The sequence below is a fragment of the Tasmannia lanceolata genome, unplaced genomic scaffold (genome assembly GCF_043159265.1).
Source record: "Tasmannia lanceolata isolate RefF3 unplaced genomic scaffold, GAP_Taslan_0.1 ptg000002l, whole genome shotgun sequence".
In the NCBI taxonomy this organism is placed as follows: domain Eukaryota; kingdom Viridiplantae; phylum Streptophyta; class Magnoliopsida; order Canellales; family Winteraceae; genus Tasmannia; species Tasmannia lanceolata.
Window position 1 is genome coordinate 42,463,061 of NW_027518679.1, and position 19,606 is coordinate 42,482,666.

General features: G+C 36.5%; 2 protein-coding genes across 5 annotated transcripts in view; one reads left to right on the top strand and one right to left on the bottom strand.

The window, feature by feature from the left end:
- Window positions 1-2,451, bottom strand: part of SAC3A (SAC3/GANP/Nin1/mts3/eIF-3 p25 family) — a 67,894-nt gene extending 65,443 nt beyond the window's left edge. Inside the window, exons 1-2 of one of the 4 annotated variants that reach the window (XM_077376814.1) lie at window positions 2,136-2,451; window positions 1,872-1,952 (exon numbers count right to left, since the gene is read on the bottom strand). In XM_077376814.1, coding sequence (XP_077232929.1) covers window positions 1,872-1,922 — 51 coding nt within the window. In that variant the 5' untranslated portion in view covers window positions 1,923-1,952; window positions 2,136-2,451. The remainder of the gene's footprint in view (window positions 1-1,871; window positions 1,953-2,135) is intronic. The other 3 variants (XM_077376816.1, XM_077376813.1, XM_077376815.1) reach the window with 3 other exon arrangements.
- A 2,520-nt stretch (window positions 2,452-4,971) lies between these two features.
- Window positions 4,972-8,447, top strand: LOC143873515 (ubiquitin-ribosomal protein eL40 fusion protein). Its single transcript, XM_077376818.1, has 5 exons — window positions 4,972-5,155; window positions 5,808-5,894; window positions 6,035-6,137; window positions 7,901-7,967; window positions 8,082-8,447. The coding sequence occupies exons 1-5, from the start codon at window positions 5,053-5,055 to the stop codon at window positions 8,106-8,108; spliced, it is 387 nt and encodes a 128-aa protein (XP_077232933.1). The 5' UTR covers window positions 4,972-5,052; the 3' UTR covers window positions 8,109-8,447.
- Window positions 8,448-19,606: the final 11,159 nt, after the last annotated feature.

Here is a 19,606-nt window from a genome sequence, read left to right on the forward strand (position 1 = left end):
AACGACCCTTCTATAGATCCATCCTGCATTAGATTTGGTATTAGAGCTACATTGGTCTTGCATCAAATTTGGTAACATAATGAAGTATCAGTCCATCCTTCAATCGTCCTTCATACACCTCTTATGAGTGAGGGCAACAATAATAATAATGTGATAAGATAGTTGTAGAAAGCAATAACGAACATTTCATCGTTAGTTTTGAGTTGTAAATCTATAACAATGGTATCCCACATGTTTTTATAAGTTCTGCTTTTCTTTGGTTTCAGTCAAAACCAAGTTCTCCATTTCACCATTATGTGAATTTTTTCTTGTCATTTCATCTCACTTCACAAAAAATAATGGAAGAGCCAAATGTTCTTCAACCTACAACTCATATCAAATTTATATGCTTTATCACAAGCTAAAGAAAGACAGCCTGGGATTGAGACTATTGCTCAACTAGTGGTGATCCATGACCCAACATCTTACCTATCAAAAGAAGGAAACAACAAATGTAAAAACTGGAGCTACAAAAACTTTAAGCACATGAGCATGTCTAAAATGCAAAAGTTTGTGTTCTTGATCAAACCATAAAAACAGATTTGCTTTTTTCGGAAGCATTTCAAAAAGATCATTAGACATCATTCAAAGAGGTGTTTTTTGTTCACAAGACTAATATTGATAAATAAATCAGGGCTATTAGGAGCTTAAATAAGGAAATTTTCAAATAACAAAATCAACATCTCAGGCAAGGTTCAATTTGATGAGCCACATAAGATGGCATCTACAATTTTGGACGGCTACTCAATACAACAAAGTGGAAGAGACCAACATCTTGTAGGCTTTCACACATTTGGTTGAAAAGTAAGAGCAGGGTTTAAAACACGAAAGGTCAAAAGGTAGTGTTTGATATAGCTAGAGGTTGGTCTCATAATCCCAAATAAGCTTTTGATTAGCTCTTTAATCTTGATGGAAAATCAATGTAGAGTTCTTCTACAAGTTATGTGTGTGTGAGAGAGTGTGACTGTGTGTGCGCGTTTGGGGGGGGGACACTTAATAAAAGGGTTTAAAATTTTATTTTGTGACTTCCTGCCTAACAGAGAAGAACAAAAGAGCATGAGAGATTTTAGGCCCATCATGACAACAGTTTACCTTAAAGAAAGTTCCTTTTAAATGCTAGGGAAGAAGACTACTTTTAAAATGATGTCTCTTTAAGAATGGGCTTCCATAAAGGGATCCAAATAAACCCTTTTGGAACATACACTGGAAAGAATTTTCCCTAATAGAATCAGTACATGTGTTTGCACATCTTGTCCGCTTTGTATAACTATTCCAAATGTCAAAACAGTTGAGGAGAGGATTGAACACCTCAGAGAGATCTTTGCATTGGAATGCAAAGGTAAAGAGTCAGAAAGTTTCACTAAGTGGGGTTGGAAAAGGATTGCAGGACAAAAAAAAGTAAATATTTGTGATTCGATTTCATTCGCAAGTAAAATATAGGACATCAGATGCAACATTTTTCCAACATAACCAAAAAATAAGAAAAAAAAAAGGATTTGAGCAACACATTTAGTCAGCAAAATTTACTACCAAACAGTTCTACTAGCATTGCCTGGTCCAATTATACCAAACTCCCCATCAAATACAATGTCTCAAAAACTGCAATTTATTTAGTATTGAATATGAATAAAAAGAGACGGTCCTTAGAAACAAATCAACTCAACCATCCAACCATAGTGAATTTACGAAATCATATATAACAAAAGATGATATGATCAATTCAAAACCTAACCTTCTACGCATCAAAAAACCCTAATTTCCACCACAAACCAATTTTAATTTTAACTACACCAATAAGCAAAAATTTAGAGGGAAAAAATCTAAGCAATTACCTCAACAGAATTGGAATCCAGCCCAGCAATAGTATCACCACCTTGATTCATAGTTTCAATAACATTCAGAAAAAATCCTCACTAAATAAAATCAAAAAACACATAATAAGTTTCTAAGAAAGTCAAAAAGAAATAGAATTCATATTAAAAACTAAAGAGAGATAGAGATTTTTTAAAAATCAGCCAAAGAGAAAAACAAAAAAAAACCTAGAAATCTTCAATTTCATAGAGAAAAATCAAAAAACATAGAGGAGTGATTATTACCTTTTAAAAAATCACGAAAGAGTTCCGGATCAACTTTTTTTGCTTCCGATTTGAGAGATCAGACAACAGAGAAAAAAAAAACCCAATTTCAAGAAAAGAAATAAAATAGAGAGAGAAAAAAAAAAGATATTGACAGATGGAGAAGAGAAGAGGCGTATAAAGCATGCAGGAAATCTACTGGTGAGAAGAATTTTAAAAAAAAAAAAAAAAAACGTAGATAAATAAATCAGGAAAAAAGAGAGATTTTTTTTTTTTTCCTTTTGAAGGGAAAGGGAAGAAAGGTGTTCGACCCTGGTCTGTTTTGCGTTGAGACGGTGATAGAGAAAGATAATCAGGAAAGGGCGCTGATAACCCCCACCCTAACGTTTAACGTTAGGATTTAACGAATATGTCACTTTCCCATCATTTGACCACAGGAACAGTTGGTGGGCCCATCTTTGAACAACGTAGGCCCGGCCCATACAACACCATAGGACAATCCAAACCGTCCATTTGATTTGATGGGCCATAAACATAAATAGGTTGCGTCCCTTAAAATATTATTTTCATAGGCTGATCCTAGCTCTCCGTTCTAAATAGAAACTACATCTTATGCAACTTCTATAGATTGTAGGGTTGTGATCATCCAACGGAAATGATTTTTGGGGTGTGCCTATTTACATTGTGGCCCATCATATGGACGGCTCGGATCATCCTATGGTCTGGACGGTACACTTCATTTTCAAAAATATGGGTGGAGCCTAAATTGGGCCTTAATGTTACTGTACGAACCACACCATAGGATGATCCAAACCATGGACGACTTGGATCATCTTATGTTGTGGACGGTACGCTTCAATTGAAAGAAATCAGTAGGGCCTACGATTGGGCCTTAATGTTACTGTACGACCAACTCCATAGGATTATCCAAACCATGGACGGCTTGGATCGTCCTATGTTGTGGACGGGCCTTAATGTTACTTTACGACCAACTTCATAGAATGATCCCAACCATTCATTTGATGAGCCATAATGTAAATAGGTTGTGCCCCAAAAATCATTTCCATAGGATGATCACAACCCTACAATCTATAAAGGTTGCATAAGATGTAGTTTCTATTTAGATCGGAGGGCTAGGATCAGCCTATGGAAATGATATTTTGGGACGCAACCTATTTACATTTATGGCCCATCAAATGGACGGTTTGGATTATCCTATGGTGTGGTATGGGCGGGGCCTACGTTGTTCAAAGATGGGCGCACCATTCCACCAACTGTTCTGTTGGGCCCACCAACTGTTCCTGTTGTGTATGTGGAGAGAGAGTGAGAGACCGGTCAAATGATGGGAAAACGTTAGCCAGCAATAAGGGGGGGGGGGGGGGGGGGAGAGGGAATATCAGCGCCCTTGGGAAATTGCATTTACCAGAATACCCCTGAAAATTTTAATTATATTACAGACTTATAATATATCCCTTGTGCCACATCTCAGGCTCCAGAGTTTAGAATAATTGAGACAACCCAATTTTGGTGGGTCCACCTCAAATTGGATGGGCATGGCCCACTGCCACGTGTATTGAATTGGTTGGTAATTGAGTTCATTTGATCTTGTCGGTTATTCATAATATTAGCCTTTGATTCCACGAGGTTTGGATTAATCATAATTCCTTGATTAGAAGTGATTTCTAGGCTATGTTTGGATTGCTAGAATTAGGAATCGAAATCAAAATCCGCATCGTATTCTGATTTGTTTTGATTATAAAAAATGTCAGTACATTCCTTTCATATTTCAATTAGAGCAATCATCCCACCACACGTAATTAGGGATTCAAAAGCAAAAATCTAAAAACAGGATGTGAATATAAACCAATATTAATCGGAAAATCATTCTGAATTTTACACATATGGGAAAAACATAGATTTCGGGGGATAAATCATGAACGGCAAGGATCCCTCTTTTTTCTATTTTGTGATATAAATCCGAAACATCAAAGATCCCTTCCATTAGCAAAAAGAGGGAGAGTTTAACGATTTAGGGGAGAGAAATCTAGAATTATTTTAAGTTCCGGGGCGCAAAAAGCATAGGCTTTTTTTCGATCATTTCTTACATAAGAAGCTTGGATGAAAGACATAAAAGGAGGTAAAAAGTCACTCAGTAAAAATTTTGTCCTAGGAATTTTTAGTAAAATTTTCGTCCCATCTCATGTTCGGTTGCTTTTTAACCTGGTGAATTTTTTTTAATCCCACTCTTGTAATGATTGCTTGCGTGGTGAATTTTTTTAATCCCACTCTTGCCTTTTCAACCCATCTCAAAATAATCCCAGGAGCCAAAAATAAGTTTGAGAAGAATTTCTTTTCTTCCCAACAGTTCAAGCAACCAAACGTGCCATTAGTGTTTGTAATTTTCCTTAAAAATAGGTAAAAAAAAATTTATTTTGGGAAAAAAAATAATTGTAACAAAGGTCACCAAACACTGAAAATTATTTCCGATGGAAATGTTTTTCTTAGCAAGTTTTTCATAAGTCATCGTCTGTATAAAAAGTGTGGCATGCACAACAAATTGTGAAATGCCTTTGTGCGATGGTCCTTAGCAAATTCCCTTAATTTTTTTTTATTTTTTTTGAAAAAAAGTTAGTAAAAATATAACCATCTTAACCACATTACCTTAGATCAATGACAGGCGGTCAGGATTGTCTGATTGTCATCATTTTGTTCTGTGGACCACCAAAATTGTGTCCCACTAGATCATATGACCCGATCACCAATCATAACATACCACGTGTACGGTTGTAGCAGCCGAACCCCTGACCAAAAGCAAACCCTAACCCTAACCCTACCTCTAACCATCTGAGATAAATTGAACAAGAGAAACGCAGGCACAGCCGCACAGGAAAGAAAAAAAAAAGGGTACGGAGTAGAGAAGAAGAGGGGTGGAAAAAAGATGCAGATCTTTGTGAAAACCCTAACGGGAAAGACCATAACCCTAGAAGTTGAATCCAGCGATACTATCGACAATGTTAAAGCGAAGATTCAGGACAAGGAAGGTATGCAGATGCTCTCCATTTCCTAAAACCCTAACCCTAACCCTAACTTTCGATCTTCTCCGCGTATGCAGATTTTCCTCCATTTCCTAAAACCCTAACCCTAACTTTCGACTCTTCGCCACATATGCAGATTGTCTCCATTTCCTAAAACCCTAACCCTAACTTTCATCTCTTCGCTGTTATACTTCTTCCTTGTCATCGATGTTACCAGATTGTAGTGACTTCATTTCCTTCTCGACAAAACCCTAACCCTAGTTTTCATTCCATCCTTTATTTTCTTCTTCAATGTCACCATATTAGAGTGATTCCATCTCCATGATAAAACCCTAACCCTATTTTCATTGGATCCTTTAGGCCCTGTTTGGATTGTAAGAAAAACATTTTTTCACTGAAAATTTCTTTGGACAATTTTTTCTTTCTATAGTGAAATGATATGATTAGGGTTCATTTTAGGGATATTATCATAAATTGAAGGCCCATTTGAATAGGATTGGTTATAAAAAATCATTTTTAATTTTTTAGTATGGAAAACAAGTAGGAACATTTAGAATTAATTTTCTTGTCCAAACTTTTCTGAAAATTCTTGCAATCCAAACAGGTCCTTATTTCCTTCTTCTTTCTAATCTGCAACTGACTAACAGATGATTTTCAGGAATTCCTCCGGACCAGCAGCGCCTAATCTTTGCGGGTAAACAGCTCGAGGATGGCCGAACTCTTGCTGACTACAATATCCAGAAAGGTTTGTAGATTGTCACTTGTTTTTTTAATTCTGGCCTTATAGACCAATATATGCTTAATTTTCTGATGTTGGTTCTTTTTTTCCTATCCTTGACAATTTTTTTGACATTTGATTGGTTGCAATCATGGAATTGCTTGCAGAATCGACGCTGCATCTTGTTCTAAGACTTCGCGGTGGGATTATTGAACCCTCTCTGATGGCGTTGGCCAGGAAGTATAACCAAGACAAGATGATATGCCGGAAGTATGTATTATTTCTCTTTCTGTTTTTCGTTTGATTTCTTAGGAAATTGGAAGGTGTAAGTGGATCCTTTCCATGATTTTTGCTTGTAATTGTAGCTCCTCTATACAAAATTTGATGCGTATAAGTTTTCTTTACTATTTCCTCATGAAGTAGCAATGCCAGTAGAATTGAGGATCATGTTATATTTTTTCCAGTAGAAATTTTTAATTTTTAATATGACGTAGAGCTTTTTAAAGAAATCACTTTGATATCCAATGGGTCACTAGAATCAAGGGGTGGGTGTTGTGTTGTCATTCTTTTTGAACTTAGTTTAGTAAAGCTCACAAGCCACAGTATCAACATTCACCCACCCACACATAGCATTCTACAAATAATTCTCCTTGAAATTGTTGGGATTTACGGCATTTTATGTGACCTTGCAAGGGCATTTCATTTCCACCAATCAAATTCTCTCATATTGTACTCTAAATGTACATCATGTGGTTGGAATCTTGAAAATTCCTCTTAGCTGATTTGGGCTTATATTTCCTCGGTGAGCGGGGAGTCAGGAAAGTGTACTGACCTAATTAATGTCGAGACAACACCGCAGAATACATCAGACAATGATGATAGGACTATGGGGCTTGCCGATGGAATTAAGCCCTTGAATGCGGTACTAAGAATGTTCCGCTAGGGTTTTTCTCATGGGATCAACTCTTGGAGATTGATGGCCTTATGTGTTTGAAGAAACGTGTGGATCGTGTTTTGGTGTGTCTCACACTCGGAAATTTCTTTACAGAAGATGGAGTCATGGAGAATGTAGCGATGCGGATGGATAAAGCCATCCGGGTAGAGGAGGCTATGCAGCAGGTGAAGAAGGCTAGGCAGCAGACTGTTAATGCAGAGATTTCGTAAGAATAGATTGTCTATGAAATGCGGCGAATTAGTTGCAGCTAAAGCAGTAGGCGCATGGTCGGAGTCATCATCGGATGAGTGGACACGAGGGCGGAGGAAGGGCATAAGGGAAAGGAAAGAAAGATAGAGATATAGAGCTAACATCCCAGAAGCAGATACACCCTAAGTTAAGAACACGGCACTCATTGACATCATGTGAAAATACATGCCTGTGGGATTCAATATAGTAATTCAATATAATTTGGCTTTTAAATTTTCCAAATTATGTTTGAATTATGTGCACTGTAATCCGATAGTGTCTACGCAATATACTTGACTAGACAATTCGTTTTAGTGAACTCATTGGTATGGGACATAAGGGCTCTATACTGTAAAGTTTGGCAAATGCCCATGCTAGGACTCATTGCAATGTGCCAATTAGAGTTGAGGAATTATTTGCGGAATTTCTGATTAAGTTATATTTAATTTTAGTATGTTTAATTTTTGCAAATGGGACACCAATTCCTCATTTGAAGCCATTAAAAGTATTATAAAAATTGTTTGTAAACAATCATATTTAACTTAAGAACCATTTGCACTTGTGTATGTAAATAAGTTTTAGAGGTACCCAAAGAGGCCCCAAGTCTAGGCATGCAGCGTACCTTTGTTGCTTTCACTATAATTTTGCTAATTGAATTCTTGCAAAGCATTGAGTACAAAGATAACAATTTGAAACATTTTAATATCATTCAAAAATAAATAAAACATTTTAATTTTGCAGCTTAATGTTTGTTCATTTCATCATATGCATATTTTCTTGTATAGTTGCCATTGTATGAGTTGCATATCTAGTTCTGAAATACATCTGATGGTGTCTTCTGTTTTTTCAGATGCTATGCGCGCCTGCATCCTCGGGCTGTAAACTGCAGGAAAAAGAAATGTGGCCACAGCAATCAGGTGTGAATTCAGTGTTCTCTCATTCACATGTCAAATTATGTTTCTATAATTCAATATGATGCATTACTGAAAGATTCCAGTTGCTTATTTTTCTGTTGGGATTTTGGATTTCAGTTGAGGCCAAAGAAGAAGATCAAGTAAATTTAACTTAATGGGGGTTAGGAGGTGACGCGGTAGGCCCAAGGAGGACACACAACTTGTTTGCTTTATGCCCTTCTAACGTACTATAGAGGAGGAATTAAAGTTGGGAACAGAACTTGAGCACTGGTTGCTATTTCTTTCTTATCTTCTGGACTTTGAGTTCAGAACTTATCTTGCCGTTTTACCTTTTAGATTCTTTGTTTCTATCATGAGATTGTGATATCATTCACTTTGCTAAGATTGTTGGTAGTGTTCTTTGGAAAACAAAAATCATGTGATTGTGTGATTGCTGCTTATGGATTTTCTATATATCTCACTCATAGATTTTCTGTTTCTGAATGTTAATCTGTTCTGCTGTTTAGATCTGTAGATTTTCTATTTCTGAATGTTAATCTGTTCTGCTGGTCAGAGCTATACCGTTCCTTCAACTCTTTTGCTTAAGAGTGTTTGTCACCAACCAAATGTCCCTCATTTCTAACAGGCTTACTCGGCATCATTGCAGTGGCAAAAATCTTAAATAATTCTTATAGAATTTGAAATACTAGTTTATAAACGAAAGCCCGTTGTCAATATCTCATCTGTGTTAATTTTTTTTTTAACAGATTTCACTTATATTATTTGTTATTGTACAGAGTAATGACCCATGTCACATACTATCGTTCGAGCATGACACCGAGAGTTTGAGTTTTTCGTTTCTAAATTGTAGTGGGATTTTGGGTGCAACTCCTGGATAAATTTGGGTTGCCCCAAATCATGTCTTAAGGACTTCTTTGATTGTATAATACGGAGGACTTTCTTAGTAGTTTGCTAGTAAAGTCAGGCGTCATGTAGTGTTTTGTTGCAAGGAACCAACACTTCCTAAGACTACTTACTCACTACTCTACTTGTTAGTTCCTTGTCTGCTGAGGTAGCACCTCTACTTGCGAGGGTTTCCATCTCTTCAAGAAAAAAGAGTAAGATGCCGTCGTTTCTATCGGGAATGAGGGCACGAAAAATAGGAGCTCCAATTTTCTTAGACACAAAAATAATAGCTTTGAACATGGCTTTAATTTTTCTGTAGGTTTTGGAGAAAGTTTGTTTCCACAAAAAAAAACCTTAATAAATGAGGGAACCATAACGAGATTCTGATTCTATTTCTTGATTTTGTTATTGATTCTTGAAAACTAATTCTAAAAATAAGAATAATGTTTGATCTACTCAACTCAAATAAGCTTTTGTCACAAACTAGTCGGGGTCGACTAATGAATCCTTTAGAAAATTTTCATGAACAAGGTGAAATGGTCTACCCTGCTCAGATTGACTAAGTCTAATCCCGACACTAGTTGGGTTCGCCTAGATGGATCATTTTCTTTCATTCTCTCCTATCCAAGGAGATGTTCTTTGTTATGTTCCTAGTCATCATGTCTTTCCTCACTGTTTCTACCCAAGTTGTTTTCGGTCTGTCCTTTCCTCCTTTTACTCCATTAGCTTGGCACGAGTCACTGCTTCTCACTGGAGCATCCAAAGGCCTACGTTGGATATGGCCAAACCATCTTAAGCGGTGCTCTCACATCTTCTCCTCGATTGGTGCCATGCCACCTTTTTACGGATGTCTTCATTTTTAATTCTATCTAATCTTGTGTGCATCCATCTAAGCATTCGCATCTTCGTTACACTCATCTTATGCACATGCCGCTTCTTGGTGGCCCAACATTTTGAGCCGCACAACATGTCTGGCGTCACAGTTGTCTTATAAAACTTTCCCATCAACTTTTATAAGACAACTGTGAGGCCAGTCATGCTTGATAACTGATGTAAGAATCACGTTTCATAATTGATATGTTTGATAACTGATATAAGAATCACGTTTCATAATTAATATAAAAAATTAAAATTTTTATTTGTTAAACAGAATCATGTTTGCCTGATAAAATTGATTATGAATGAAATAGAGCCAAACTAACTAAGTATTAATAATAATAAGAGTAAAACATGGAACCAAGAAGAGAGTGGTCGATGGCCAGGAAGGCATTGTAATTAGGATTGTAGCTCGGGTCGGGCATGTCGGGTTTTCAAGAACCCTTCCCTACACGAGAAACTATTTCGAGTCAGGTTGAGTTTATTTTTGAAAAACCCACGATTCATAAACCTAGCCCTACGCGAGATGGTTTCTCGGATAGGGCCGAGCCGGATCGCATTTTTCAACATTGTTACCTTAGCTACGTTTCTTTTTTCTCTAGAATTAGCAGACTCTAAACTGGAATATTAGATCTGTCACTAGTAAAAGCAAACATTAGCCCTAGCTACACTCAATTCATTTAATAAATTCTTATTTCCTGAGACGAACGTCCTGTCTTTTTACAAACAAAAAAGAGGTGAATATTAAAGTAAGAAAATGTTCTTCCTGGTAACCCAAACAACAAAGTTGAAAATGTGCCCCTAAAAAACACATTAGTCATCCAGTCAGTTACTTAGATCAACATTAGCAATAGAATTTTATGTTTTATGTGAAACATTTACATGCCTCAAGCTAACACAGAAAATACAATTATTAGAAGCAGATTAATAATAAGTGGTTTATAAAATTTTCAAAAAACAAAATTAATAATAAATGGTTTATAAATTAGAACATCAACAGCACCCGGTGTCCAATAAACAACATCAAAATTTAATCACCCTATATCTTTGTATCAGGCATCACTCCACTTATTAGGATTACAAGAACTAGAGTTGCAACTCGGGTCGCTTGGGTTGGGCTTTCCAAAACCCTACCCTACCCTAGAATCTATCTCGGGTCGGTCGGGTCGGGTTATTTTTTTTAAGAAACTCAAGATTCCTAAACCCGGCCCATTTTTTTGGGGTCGGGTTGATGCGGGTCGGATAAAACCCGACCTAAGTTGCAACCCTAATTGTAATAATTGTCTTTTCATAATCAATGGTAAGATAGAAGACTTTAATGGGTCGATTCAATACCCAATCCCATGACTTGGTTTTGAAATTTTTAAGGTTTTGATGCTATTTTTTTTTTTTTCCAGATTGAGAGTTTGTGACAACCGGTGCTTAGAGTCCTAACCGATTATTGGCCCCAAATTAAACATGGTTGGAAAAAGGGAAGAAGCTTGGTTTTTTTATGTGATGGGGGACAGATAGAGAGACACCCCTTCTTTGCGTGGTACAGTAACAATCTACTTAGTGAGAAATTAACATTCATATGTTAAAGGAAGTGAATGTAGGTTTTCAATGAGAAATGGGATGGCGGGTTGTCTTTTACAAAATCCTTATACTATATATAAAGCGTGAATAGGGGTTAAAGTCATCCTCACTTTCTCGTTATTTCCGTTCATGTCCCACAGCCAACATCTATCACTATGAGAAATTATTTGAGGGTAAAATCGTAATCTACATACGAAAAATACCGACACATGGTACCTGTCTATGACAATTACGGCAAAAAACTACCAAGAAGAGGTAAAGTCATATGACAATGACGAAAGAACTTTTTATTACACATGAAGGACACTTGCAAAATCTTGACGGATTCGAGCACTTGAAGATGAACAACAATTATGGAAACCTCTATTGATTGGAGGGCTAGGATCAGCCTATATCTATTGGAGGGCTACAATCAACCTATGGAAATGATTTTACGGGCACAACCGATTGATGTTGTGTTCCATCCATAGTTTAAAATTTTGCTTTTGGTAGCCGTTTCGGACCCCACCTAAAATTGAAATTTGGTAATTTGGTTCACAATTTCGGACAGAACCAATTCCGAATTCCGAAATTTCGGCCGATATCTAACATCTATCTCTATGAGAAATTATTTGAGGGTAAAATCATAATCTACATACGAAAAGTACCGACACATGGTACCTGTCTATGACAATTACGGCAAAAAACTACCAAGAAAAGGTAAAGTCATATGACAATGACGAAAGAACTATACTTTTTATTACTCATGAAGGACACTTGCAAAATATTGACGGATTCGCGCACCTGAAGAGGAATAACAATTATGGAAACCTCTATCGATTAGAGTGTTAGGATCAGCCTATATCTATTGGAGGGCTACAATCAACCTATGGAAATGATTTTACAGGCACAACCGATTGATGTTGTGTTTCATCAATAGTTTAAAATTTTGGTTTCGGTAGCCGTTTCGGACCCCACCAAAAACTGAAATTTTGGTCAGAAATTTGGTAATTTGGTTCAAAATTCCGGACCGAATTTTCAAAATTTCGGTTCGAAATTTGGTAATTTGGTTCGAAATTCTAGACCGAATTTTCGATATCTAACATCTATCACTATGAGAAATTATTTGAGGGTAAAATCATAATCTACATACGAAAAGTACCGACACATGGTACCTGTCTATGACAATTACGGCAAAAAACTACCAAGAAGAGGTAAAGTCATATGACAATGATAAAAGAACTACTTTTTATTACTCATGAAGGACACTTGCAAAATATTGACGGATTCGCGCACCTGAAGAGGAACAACAATTATGGAAACCTCTATCGATTGGAGTGTTAGGATCAACCTATATCTATTGGAGGGCTAAGTTCAACCTATGGAAATGATTTTACAGGCACAACCGATTGATCTTGTGTTTCATCCATAGTTTAAAATTTTGGTTTCGGTAGCCGTTTCGGACCCCACCAAAAACCAAAATTTTGGTCAGAAATTTGGTAATTTGGTTCAAAATTCCGGACCGAATTTTCAAAATTTCGGTCCGAAATTTGGTAATTTGGTTCGAAATTCTGGACCGAATTTTCGATATCTAACATCTATCACTATGAGAAATTATTTGAAGGTAAAATCGTAATCTACATACGAAAAGTACCGACACATGGTACCTGTCTATGACAATTACGGCAAAAAACTACCAAGAAGAGGTAAAGTCATATGACAATGATTAAATAACTACTTTTTATTACTCATGAAGGACACTTGCAAAATATTGACAGATTCGCGCAACTGAAGAGGAACAACAATTATGGAAACCTCTATCGATTGGAGGGCTAGGATCAGCCTATATATATTGGAGGGCTACGATCAATCTATGGAAATGATTTTACGTGCACAACCGATTGATGTTGTGTTCCATCCATAGTTTAAAATTTTGGTTTCGGTAGCCGTTTCGGACCCCACCGAAAATTGAAATTTCGGTCCGAAATTTGGTAATTTGGTTCGAAATTTTGGATCGAACCAAAATTTCGGCCGATATCTAACTTCTATCTCTATGAGAAATTATTTGAGGGTAAAATTATAATCTACATACGAAAAGTACCGACACATGGTACCTGTCTATGACAATTACGGCAAAAAACTACCAAGAAGAGGTAAAGTCATATGACAATAACGAAAGAACTACTTTTTATTACTCATGAAGGACACTTGCAAAATATTGATGGATTTGGGCACCTGAAGAGGAACAACAATTCAGGAAACCTCTATCGATTGGAGGGCTTGGATGAGCCTATATCGATTGGAGGCTACGATCAACCTATGGAACTGATTTTGCAGGCACAACCGATTGATGTTGCGTTCCATCCATGGTTGAAAATTTTGGTTTCGGTAACCGTTTCGGACCCCACCGAAAACCGAAATTTCGGTCCAAAATTTGGTAATTTGGTTCAAAATTCCGGACCGAACCGAAATTCCGAATTCTGAAATTTCGGCCGAAATTTTGTAACACTTTTTTTTAATAAATAATGGCATTTAATCAAAATTTTGGACTGAAATTACTGAAATTACCGAAATTTCAGACGAAATTTAAAACCATGGTTCTGTCACATGGACGATTTGGATCAACCTATAACCCTCTATAGATCGGAGGGTTCGGATCAACCTATGAAAATTATTTTTGGGGCACAACCTATGTAGGCAGTGGCCCATCTAATGGACGGTTTGGATCATCCTATGGTATGGGCCATATCGTACATTTGTCTCCGCCTTGCTCAATTTTGTAGGGGTATATTTGTCATCCCGGTCACTTAGTTTGCCACTGGAGAACATCCAAAAGTTATCGCTTTCGTTCCAAACTTTTGCTTAAATTCTTTCTATATCCCATTGTATTTTAGGAAAAGTTCCCTGTGTATCCAATTTCTGATGGCTATTTTTGTCAATTCCAATGCCAATGACCCTTACATGTCCATCCAAAGACTCCAAACGAAACCCTATTATCTGCCCGTTTGGCATTCGCTGGCTCCCTTCCTGAAAAATCCACTGCTCTCAACCGCCTCCTTCTCACCGCCTCTCCTCTCAAAGTCTCGTCACCGAAAACCGAAATTTCGACAAAATCTGAAATTTTGGTCCAAAATTTGGTAATTTGGTTCGAAATTCCGAACCGAATTTTCAAAATTTCAGACCGAACCAAAATTCTGAATTCCAAAATTTCGCCCGATATCTAACATCTATCTCTATGAGAAATTATTTGAGAGTAAAATCGTAATCTACATACGAAAAGTACCGACACATGGTACCTGTCTATGACAATTACGGCAAAAAAACTACCAAGAAGAGGTAAAGTCATATGACAATGACAAAAGAACTACTTTTTATTACTCATGAAGGACACTTGCAAAATATTGACGGATTCGCGCACCTGAAGAGGAACAACAATTATGGAAACCTCTATCGATTGGAGGGCTAGGATCAGCCTATATCGATTGGAGGGCTACGATCAACCTATGGAAATGATTTTACAGGCACAACCGATTGATGTTGTGTTCCATCCATGGTTTAAAATTTTGGTTTCGGTAACCGTTTCGGACCCCAGCGAAAATCGAAATTTCAGTCCGAAATTTGGTAATTTGGTTCAAAATTCTGGACCGAATTTTTGAAATTCCAGACTGAACCGAAATTCCGAATTCCAAAATTTTGTAACATTTTTTTAATGAATAATGGCATTTAATCAAAAATTTGGATTGAAATTACCGAAATTTCAGATTGAAATTTAAATCCATGGTTCTGTCACATTGATGGTTTGGATCAACCTATAACCCTCTATAGATCAGAGGGTTTGGATCAACCTATGAAAATTATTTTTGGGGCACAACCTATGTAGGCAGTGGCCCATCTAATGGACGGTTTGGATCATCCTATGGTATGGGCCATACTGTACATTTGTCTCCGCCCTGCTCAATTTTGCAGGGGTATATTTGTCATCCCGGTCACTTACTTTGCCCCTGGAGAACATCCAAAAGTTATCGCTTTTGTTCCCAACTTTTGCTTAAATTCTTTCTATATCCTATTGTAATTTAGGAAAAGTTCCTTGTGTATCCAATTTCTGATGGCTATTTTTGTCAATTCCAATGCCAATGACTCTTACATGTCCGTCCAAAGACTCCAAATGAAACCCTATTATCTGCCCGTTTGGGATTCGCTGGATTCCCTTCCTGCAAACTCCAATGCTCTTAACCGCCTCCTTCTCACCGCCTCTCCTCTCAAAGTCTCATTACATGCTATTGTTTTTGCTTCTCTTCTATGTCCTGCTCTGGGTATCGTTTTGTCTTTGAACATAAATATATTTTATTTTTATTTTTCATTCATTAATGAAGGAGACTGGTAAGAACTATATATGGATTCCGAACCGGGCTATTCTCCCTCCAGCAAACGAACTAAAGATGAGTTTTCTTGCTTCTTTTTGTTTTCCATTTTTCCCTTTAAATGGATGGATTTTAATTAGGGATCTTGAGTTTTGTTTTGGTTTTATGATGACCAAATTTTAGGGGATTTCTTCAAACCGGGATTATTTATTCTTTTTTTGTAGGAGGATTTTGATTATGCGTTTTTCTCTTCTAAAAGAGGATTTCGATTTTTCGGTTCTTTTTGGCTTTTTCCTATCACAAATTTTGGTTCTAGATGTTCTTTTCTTCAGTTTCCCCGAACAGGGTCTTTTATTTAAATAGATCTCTAGAGTCTCTCATCAATTTCTTCGTTATGCCCTGCCAGTTGTCACCAAGCAAAACCTAAAAAACCATATTGCAACCCTTCATCTCCTTTCCAAACACATTTCAAGGTAATGTGAGTTAGTGTTTTATGAAATCCCTCATCGGATGTCTGTCAGTGTTTTATGAAATCCCTCATTGGAATGTAAACACTTGGACAACGATGATTTCAGGTTATACACCGAATCCACAGGTTAATTTTCACGAAAGCTCATTGTTGGGGCTTTTGGATTATTGGAAATCTTTTAGAAAGGAAAAATATTTATAAAACTTATGACTTCTTTGTATGCACAGAAAAGATAACTCGAACCGATCCTAATTTTTAATTAGAAAGAGTTTCAATGTATGATGATTTCCTCTAGATCAACTATAATCATATCATTTTCCTAAAAATTGTGGGAAGAAAAAAGTTCTAAAAAAAAATAAAAAAATCTCGTCGACAATGTCTTTCTTGTAATCCAAACAGGGCCAAAATTCTTTAAGATTCACCAACCGCTGAACATTATGCATGCGTGCTGATATGCTTGTACGAACCGATCATATCCGTGAGACAATGGATTTAATGCTATGTTTTATTCTCTTATGAAATTCAATATTAATGCGTCTCACATCAAAATTAGTTGGAAGTTTCGATATGACAACTAAGTGTTTGAACAAAATTTATCATTTTATAGAGTGCTTAAATGATATATTTATCCTTTTCTTTGATTATACCTTATGCTTTCGTAGTAGCATCTAGGAATTAACTTACTAGAAATAATTTTCAATAAGTAAAGGGCGTGTTCGCAACCATAATTTAAATGGCTTCTGCCCATTTTGTAGGTGCTCGAATGCAACTCAATAAAATCCAAAAAAGGTAGTTCTGTAATCTGCAAACTAGACCCGCCAAACCCATTTCTCCAAACTCTACGTTTAACATGTATAAAGGATGACATTCAAGCCATTTTTTTCCAAAAATGGATGAGAATCCGAGGCACGACTAGGACTCGCTTACTTCGATTATCATAGATCCATTTCTACCCGATTCTATAGGGGAGGATGACAAGTGTTGCCGTACACACCCAAAATCTTTTTAGCAAAGGTGATTCTTCAAAAAATGGGTGGGAAAAAGACCCCAATACCCTTCTGACATGATGACAGTAACGTCAATCATTATCTTAAAGTTAGATTTAATGCATTTGATCTTAGCTGTCATTGTTTTTGTTCGTTTCAACATATGTTTGAACCCAAAAAATCGTTGGGTTCATTTTAATCGTTGTCGTCTACAATAAGCAGAGACTGTTAGATCCTTGACAAGTGAAAGTATTTTTATGTACTTAAGATTCTGGCGACGTATTCCAGAATCCGGCGGCATACTCGATATGTTTGGAACACATATTTGAACCTAAAAAATCCGACAGTGTACTTGATATTTTGGCGTCGTTCTCGATATTCCGTCGGCTTACTCAATACGTTCGAAACACATGTTTGAACCCAGAACATCCGACAGCGTATTTGATATTTCGACGGCGTACTCGATATTCCGGTGGCGTACTCGATACATTTGGAACACATGTTTGAACTTAGAAAATTCGACAGCGTACTTGATATTTCGACGACGTTCTCAACCAAAAGAGACGTGAGAAATAATAAAATATTCAATAACGTAACCGTTCTGAGCCAAAAGAGAGGTGAGAAATAAGAAAATATTCAATAACGTCATCGTTGTATAAAATTATTTTTTTTGACTAATTACTCTGTCTATTTCTTCTACATGATGACCTATTTTTGTTCTTAAAATATTTCATTACCTAAACTTAGCTTAGATTTTACTCTCTCTTATTTTTTGAATGCACATATTTTAGATGTAGGCTTTAATAGCACCGCCTTATGTTTGTTTTGTTAAGATCAAAGAGGAATGTTAACGTCAAGCGAAAGCTTCTCCCAAAGGCGTTTTAAGTGCAGTTTTCTCGATGAGTTTATTTCATCAATGACATTGCAGAAATAAGAAGCTTTGACGAAGGATGCTTCATGAGTAGGAAAAACTCGCAATAATGAAAATGGGTGATTCTCAGACCAATTTCAAACCAATATAAAGATTTTGTAATAAATCTTCAGTTCTCCTTGAAAAAATGAAATCTTATTAGGGCCCGTTTGGATGCCGAGAAGATTTTGATTTGGATTTCTCAAATTTACAGCCCTTTTTGCATTGTAATTTGGATTTCTCACATTTCTAATTCAACATCTGATAGTGAAAAAAAATCAGATTTCTTTGCAGTGGAAATAAGAAATTGGAAATATATTATTTTTTGAAAAACACATTGTCCAATAAAATTCAGTGGGTTGCCTTAATCAACTCCTTTTTCGCTGAACACCTGAAGCAGTGAATATATTGTTTTAAAAAAAATACATTGTCCAGTAAAATTCTGACTGTTTTGAAGTGCTCACAACCAATTGACGTACCATTCCTCAAACTAGATATATTTATACAGAAATGAAATCACCGCTGCAATCTTTTGATATTCCGTGAAAGCTTCTTGTCTTTTAGTATTTACTATTTAAATGGTTGTCAAAGGTTATTACCGTTCCCAAAAAGCTCTAACAAGCCCTTTAAATACTAAAGGACAATCTAAATGGCTCACGTGCATTTTTACTAGTACACATAAACGGGAGATGGTCTTTGGCCCTCTCATGTTTTGATCTGTCACGAAAGAAGCATGTCTTATTGTTTTTAATTGCTGCAAGATACAAGGAAAAAGATGAATTAAAAAAGGAAAATGATTTTAGCACTCATGTATATGTCACGAAAGAAGCATGTCTTCTTCTTTTTTAATTGGCGTTGTAGGAGTGCTAAAATCATTTTCCCTTATAAAAAAGGGAATTTTGCCGATTAGTCCCTCCATGGCAAAATAATTGCTCAAACATAGTTAAGAATGGCATATTATTCAAAAAGTCGTACTTTTAGAAAATAATTGCCACAAGGTCCCTAAGACAAGCAGACATCAACTTTGACGTGTTAGAATTTATGAAATGACAAAAATACCGTAAACGTTTTAATTACCCTCTCCCTATATAATTTCCAGAAAAAATCTCTCAAATCGTTCTACGTTCTCCATTTTCCATGAAAATATAAATTCTTTTTTACCAAAGATTTAATATTCTAGTTAATGAGAAATTTTGGGGTCGATGGTCGTGCATACGCATCAGCCCAAAATTACAATGGGAACCACATTGTTGGGGTGATTTAAACCATTCACTTGTTGGGCCCCAAGTGCCCATAAAATCTTCTCCACAGGATGACCCTAACCCTCCGATCCATAGTGGTTTCTATATTGTGCCGTCCATTAAATACCTCCAAAAATTGGAGGTTTAGGATCATCCTATGGAGAAGATTCTCTGGACACACCCAAAGAATGAATGGTTTAGATCACCCAAACAATGTGGGTGTTACATGCCTAGTGTTGTGAATTTAGGGAATAATACGGCTTACCAGATTTCTTTCTGTTGAGGAACAAAAAAAAAAAAAAAAAAGTTAGTGAAACCTTTTCCGATGCGGTGAAATGAGGCACGGACTATGTCGCTCTT

Coding starts and splice junctions, on each gene's coding strand:
- LOC143873515 (XM_077376818.1), top strand. CDS start 5,053: ATGCAGATCTTTGTGAAAACCCTAACGGGAAAGACCATAACCCTAGAA. Junction 6,138..7,900: donor GACAAGATGATATGCCGGAA/GTATGTATTATT, acceptor CTGTTTTTTCAG/ATGCTATGCGCGCCTGCATC. Junction 7,968..8,081: donor AATGTGGCCACAGCAATCAG/GTGTGAATTCAG, acceptor TTTGGATTTCAG/TTGAGGCCAAAGAAGAAGAT.